The sequence below is a fragment of the Saccostrea cucullata genome, unplaced genomic scaffold, assembly GCF_032062105.1.
Source record: "Saccostrea cucullata isolate Sc308-1 unplaced genomic scaffold, CSIRO_AGI_Scuc_v1 ctg1281, whole genome shotgun sequence".
Lineage (NCBI taxonomy): Eukaryota > Metazoa > Mollusca > Bivalvia > Ostreida > Ostreidae > Saccostrea > Saccostrea cuccullata.
In genome coordinates this window covers 227,327-234,085 of record NW_026927343.1, presented here as the reverse complement: position 1 = coordinate 234,085, position 6,759 = coordinate 227,327, and the positions used below count along the sequence as shown (strand labels likewise).

At 40.0% G+C, this 6,759-nt stretch overlaps 1 protein-coding gene across 1 annotated transcript; it reads left to right on the top strand.

Moving 5' to 3' along the window:
- The first annotated feature begins 3,062 nt into the window (after positions 1-3,062).
- On the top strand, positions 3,063-3,803 carry LOC134274154 (uncharacterized). Its single transcript, XM_062756409.1, has one exon. The coding sequence runs from the start codon at positions 3,063-3,065 to the stop codon at positions 3,801-3,803; it is 741 nt and encodes a 246-aa protein (XP_062612393.1).
- Positions 3,804-6,759: the final 2,956 nt, after the last annotated feature.

The following is a 6,759-nucleotide window of genomic DNA, read 5'->3' as shown; positions in this document are numbered from 1 at the left end:
GGACATGTTTATCTTGTTAAGGATTTATAAAAGATCCATTTACAACATACCAACCAAAAAACTCAGCGAGGTGCTTACATGCAATTGATATTTGAAGACAATTTTGACCAGAGTTTAAGCACCAATTTTAGGCAGTAGGAACAACGTTTCGATAAGTCTTTTAAATCTTTTACTTCAAATTTTATGTTATCTCTAATATGGCAGAAAAAAACCATCAGTGTCATTGCAATGAAATAAAGATAATTATTAAGTTTTTGGGTACTCTTATGAAGCAGAATTTATTTAAAACTTCTACATAAAAAAAGTCGTTACATAAATTGAAATAAAAACCTTCATTTTCACTAAAGTAGAGGAATCTCAAGAGGCGCTGATTTATTTGATTTATATGGGGAAGTTTTTAAAGACACGTTGAAGACGTAAATTGCAAACTAACAACTAAACTTAAAGCAAATTGTAATTTATTAGTTTCCGTTGTCAAATGATTTATGTGGAAATGCATCTAATAACCTGTATATTGTGCTGATGTCGAATGTTGATTTGATATGTAAGAGCCTTTCCTACCTTTAAGTATGCTAGTATGTGTGCACGCTATTGACATATAAGTTGATGCAGAAAATATAACAAGTGGATGAGTGTTGACATTTGTCAGATAGTCAATTGGTGTATTTTACTTTTACTTTGATGTGCCAGCATCTGTGTTATATTTATCAATTTTGACATCTTTCAACCTCCTGTCCCACAGTATCAATGACGAATTGTGAGTTTTACATTCAGCGTAGAGATAAAAGGTTGAACATTTTCCTGTCTTGAGAATTCTGCTTAAATCAATACCCTTTCAGTCTTCATCTTTAGAAATGTAGGAAGTGTGTGATAGTTTAGTATTACAGTAGAGTTTTATAGAACTTTTAGAAATTCATGAATAAAGATTGAAAACATGTTATGACAAGTTTTTTGAAAGACTAAATAACATCGTCACATGTTGTTGAAATTGCACGTATGATTACGTATTTTGTATTGTTTATGGACTTTTGATCTTGAATACTGTTTTAAATCTTCATATGTTTCATTACCATGATGTTATATTCATTGTGGTGGTAGGAGGAATATTATAATCTGTACCGGTGATTATTCGCTGTAAGAAGGTGGTATAAACCCATGGACCTAATGGAGTAATGGTTATGGTTATATACCCCCCCCCCCCCCACACACTTTAGAAAGTTTTTACATATGCACACAAACGTATATAGTAGAGTAAGGAAATATTAATAAAATAGGAGCTGTCAAATGACATTATGTGATCAAGATTCTCTGAAAGTTTCATCAAATTTCATTCTGTGGTATAAGAGAACTTGCTGATAAGAGATGGGAACCCCAAAGCGTAACAGACGGACGAACGGACATCCCTATTACTTTATACCTTCCCGCTTTTGAGGCGGGGGTATAAGTGATTGGAGAGGGGCGTGGATAACTTTTATTAGGCAAGGGGTCTGGGGGCCGCCTTAAGACCCCCATTGGGTCCAGGGGCCAAAGCCGCCGGAGGCTCGAGATCTGTTTTTTTGTGTATTTTTTTTAGAGTAAATTAAAACAATGCACAAATATATTTGTATCAATTGGTTAGTTATGTATGTTTGAATAATTTCGTATGCGAGAATTACCATTTTATTTACATTAATATTAGTCATGTCATACTAACTTATAAAAGTTTTAGGGAAGCGTGGGTGGCCTAGCTCTTCCCTTAAATCCGACAGAGAAATCTAGCATCAACTGTTCTAGCCAAAGTTAAAGTTTAATACTTTCTCGAGAAACTGGGTAGAAGAAGGATATGAATATAACGAACAGTGTTCAATCTCAAAGTCCATAAAACAATACAAAATAAGAACATAGCAAACAAAGACCTCCGAAACATCAGAGGTGGGATCACGTGCCATGGAGGAGTGAGCATCCCCTGTCGACCGGTCACACCAGCCGTGTGCTCCTTGTCATGATCAGGAAATAACGGAAAAAATCCGTTATCAATTCAGTGTATAAATAATGGACTAACAATTGGTATGAAAGGCGCCAGTCAGCATTTGACTCAATGATAAATTGTATTTGCTGACAAGGTCATTGTATCGACCATAGAACTTACGAAATAATGACTCTAAACGAGACTGTTGATATTCTTGTTTCATCAACCTGTTTGTCAATAATTTACCTCTTTTTAGAAATTGTTCATTCCAAGATCAAGGCCAAGAGGTCAAACATTTTGAACTGTTCACGGTAGCTCAGTCGGTAGAGCGCTCGCTCCGGGATCCGTGATCGGGAGGTCGTGAGTTCGTATCTCTGCCGCGACTGACCTAAGTCGATATAAATGTATGAAAATGGATAGCAACTGTTCCTTCGCCATGTGCTCGGCACTTTGAAGTGAAAGTTGCGGGTCCTTCGGATGAAACCTTAAAAACCGAAGCCCCGTGTTGTTACATTATTTTGCTAATTTTGTTATAAGAGTTATTGCCGTTTATTTGATTGATTGATTTTACATACACTTTGTTTGAGTATGCGCAAGGCGCCATTTTTGTGATTTCCGATCTACAGAATAGAGAGTGAAAAACGTGCTCATTGTCTTCTCGTCATTTCACTGGATCTTTGCATTCAGAAAACATAACATGGTGTCAGAATTTACAGAAGTCTCGTAAAAATGGATCTTACAGGCATACCTACGCCATCTATGGATTGGACATCGACAAATTTGGTCGATAGCTGGAAAAAATTCCAGCAGCACGTGCAACTGATATTTGATGGCCCCTTGAAAGAGAAAGATGAGACTGTTCAGATAAGTTATTTACTTATTTGGGTAGGCGACAAAGGTCGTGATGTGTATAATTTACGTGGACTCTGACGAACGACAAGAAAAAGCTCGACACTTACTACAAGCGTTTCAAGGCGTACGTGCAACCTAAGCTCAACCCTGTGTTTAGCAGATTCAAGTTCAATAACGAGGTTCAAGGTCAACAGTGGATTGAAAGTTTGTCACCAGAATCCGTTTGTTAGCTAAAGACTGTCAGTATCACGATGCAGATGAGATGATCCGTGATAGAATTGTGTTTGGGAAAAATTCTGCCAAGATTCGCGAAAAGCTTATCAATGAAGGTGACAAGCTTACTCTGGATAAAGCCATCCAAATCGCCCAGAACCACGAATACTCACAGGAGCAGCTTAAGTCGATGGGTACCACGTCACAGGAAGTTCACGCGGTTACATCTAGCCTACCGCCTGGAAATCGTGATTCCCACAAGACTTTCAAGACCGGAAATAGCACCAGTCAAACTGAACCGAAACGGTATAATGACGCAGCCGCAAGCCATGCATCCAGTAAACCTGTATGTCCGAACTGTGGATACAAACATACTAAAAAGGAAAAGTACCCTGCGTACGGAAAAACCTACAAGCTTTGCAATAAACGGAACCATTTCGCCAAAGTTTGCTGTAGCAAGAAAGTTCATGAAGTTCGCGAGCCGCATACAGCTGGAGCAGAATATCCTTTATACAGTCACAGTTCTAATGACAATTTTACTGATTTGTTTGTTGATTTTATCAGTGTAGTTCATGCTCTTAACAAATCTGATGCGCGATATGAACAAAATCAAGCATTTACACATGTTACAATAGGTCCAAATAATGTACCAGTCAAATGTAAGCTTGACACTGGCTCACACGTTAACTTTATACCAATATCTACTTATAAACAACTAGGTGTTGCTGATCAGTTGAGTCCGTCGTCTGATTTGTCTGGTTATGCTGGGTCACTAGTTAAGACAAAGTAGCTGTTAAGGTTGGGGACAAGATATTTCACACACAGTTTCATGTTGTTGACCCTGACAGTAGACATGCCCCACCTATCCTCGGACTCGCATCATGTATGAATATGGGACTGGTTAGGTTTGTTAATTCCTTGACAGTTAAGTCGACTTTAACAGACCCAATTGCAGCCAGTGTACTCGACAGAGAGACTGTCTTGACACATGCACAGTTGAGATTGAATACTGTTCGTTATCTCCATATCCTTCTTGACACAGTTTAAGGATATCTTTGAAGGATTAGATTATTCCCAGGGGAATGTACTATCCATATAGATCCCGATGCTATACCTGCTGTCCACCCCACTCGTAGAATACCACAGGCTTTGGGTGACAGAGTAAAAACTTAGTTAGACCGGATGGAGAAGTTACAGGTCATTGCTAAGGTCGACACCCCCACACGTTGGGTAAACTCCATGGTTGTTGTCGAGAAGCCGTCTGGAGCTTTACGAATCTGCTTTGACCCCTGGGATCTAAACAAGGTCATTCATCGACCCCATTACCCCTTGAAAACTCTCAATGACATTTTACCTGAGTTATCCGGTGCACGTTATTTCACCAAGCTTGATGCGCGCTCAGGTTATTGGACTATTAAGCTTGACGACGATTCGAGCTATCTTACCACTTTCAATACCCCCTATGGTGGGTATCGTTTCCTCAGATTGCCCTTTGGCCTGAAATCTGCACAGGATGAATTTCAGCGCAAGATTGACTACTGTTATGCAGGTCTCAAAGGTGTTGTTGCTATATTCGACGACATTCTTGTGTATGGGAAGACCCGTGCTGAGAACGATAGCAATTTTAAAGCCGCTCTTCAGCGCACAAGAGAAATGGGCATTAAGCTCAATGATGAGAAGCTTGAAGTAGGTCAGACACAAGTCGAGTACTTTGGTCACTTACTTTCTGCAGATGGCGTCAAGCCAGACCCTAACAAGGTCTCAGCTGTCAAAGACATGAAACCATCGGAAAATCGTAACGAACTCGAGACGGTACTGGGTATGGTAAACTACCTATCCAAATTTGCACCAAACTTGGCTGGCTGATACTACTAGCCCCATGCGACAATTGTTGTCAAAAAGGTCTGAATTTGTTTCGGGCCCAGCCCAAGAAGAGTCTTTTGCTAAGGTCAAGGACATAATCACAAGGTCACCAGGCCCAGTATTGGCCTATTTTGATCCTTGCAAAGATACTGTATTGCAAGTTGATGCCTCCAAATTTGGCTACTCTCTTACAAGAAGGCAAGCCTGTGTCTTATGCCTCTAAATTTCTTACCCCATCAGAAATTAACTACGCACAAATTGAAAAGGAAATGCTAGCTATTCTGTTTGGGTGTAAGCATTTTCATCATTATGTTTATGGGCGTGAGGTGTGCGTCCAAACAGACCACAAGCCATTAGTGTCTATTATGCAGAAGTCTATACTTACTGTCCCTGCCCGCTTACAGCGCATGATTCTGCAACTGCAGAGATACAACCTTAAGCTTGTTCATGTTCCAGGAAAACAGATTCCTGTAGCAGATACACTTTCTAGGTAGTACTTACCTCACACAATGCCAGAGCTCTCCAAGGGCATTCACTGAGGCCCAGGTACATTTGGTTCATAAAAACATACAGGTCAGTGACCGTCATCTAGAACAGATTAGGTTGTCTACAGAATCAGACCCTAAGTTTCAAACCTTAACCAAATTTATTTTGCAAGGTTGTCCAGACTTGCGCAGAGATTGCCCAGACCCCATTAAGGAATACTGGAACTTCCGAGATGAATTGTCAGTAGAGAATGTGATCATTATGAAGGGTCTTAGAATAGTTATTCCCCATGACCTCAGGACAGAGCTCTTGAAAATTTTACATGTGGGTCACATTGGTGTTGAAAAACTTCCTGAGACGAGCGCGTGACATAGTTTTCTGGCCAGGACTTACGAAGGACATTACAGACCTAATACTGAACTGTAATGTTTGTTTAGAATTTAGGAATTCCAACTCTAAGGAACCTTTGCAATCTCATGAAATTCCTTCATACCCATGGCAGACAATTGCCTCAGATCTCTCCCTATGGGATGACAAGGACTATGTTCTGTTTGTTGACTACTATAGTAGGTATTTTGAAGTCTTCAGATCTCAAAATGCAAAGAAGTCTTTGCAAGGTATGGTATACCTGAAAAGTTTGTCTCGGACAATGGTCCACAATATTCAAGTTATGAATTTGCTGATTTTTCCAAAGAGTGGAATTTTCAGCATGTCACTTCAAGCCCAAGATACCCTAGATCTAATGGTCTTGCTGAAAGGACAGTACAAACCATAAAGGACATTCTTACTAAGTGTAAGGCTGACCGACAAGACATTAATTTGGCCCTTCTGACATATAGGACTACTCCCTTGGACATGGGACTTTCCCCATCACAACTGTTGATGTCCAGAAGACTTAGGTGTCAAACATCCCTACTGTTCAGGAAAGCCTTTAGCCCTTTCATCATGACACAGACAAGATAAGGGTAAAGTTACAAGTCATTCATGACAAGTCAAAGGTCTACTATGATAGATCAGCTCGACCTCTGAAGCCTCTCAACTCGGGTGATTCAGTAAGGGTTCAGCTGAATGATAAAAAATGGACCCCAGCCATTATAATGCAACCACATGGGAATAGGTCATATTTGGTCAAGACACCTGCTGGTTCTTTGTATAGGCGCAACATGAGATTTCTCCATAAAACAAATGATGCTCCCCAGCCAGAAGAGCTTGCTCTTCCCCAGTATGATGTTTTCAAACATGAGCCTTTGCCAGATGATACCCCTAATATGAATTCTGGTAATGATGTGCAACATGGAGAAAATCCTGACAAAGGTAACTCACCTAAGCCCCCAGAGCAATCAAAGCCATATGTAACTAGGTCTGGAAGAGTTGTAAAACAAAAAATCATTCCTTCT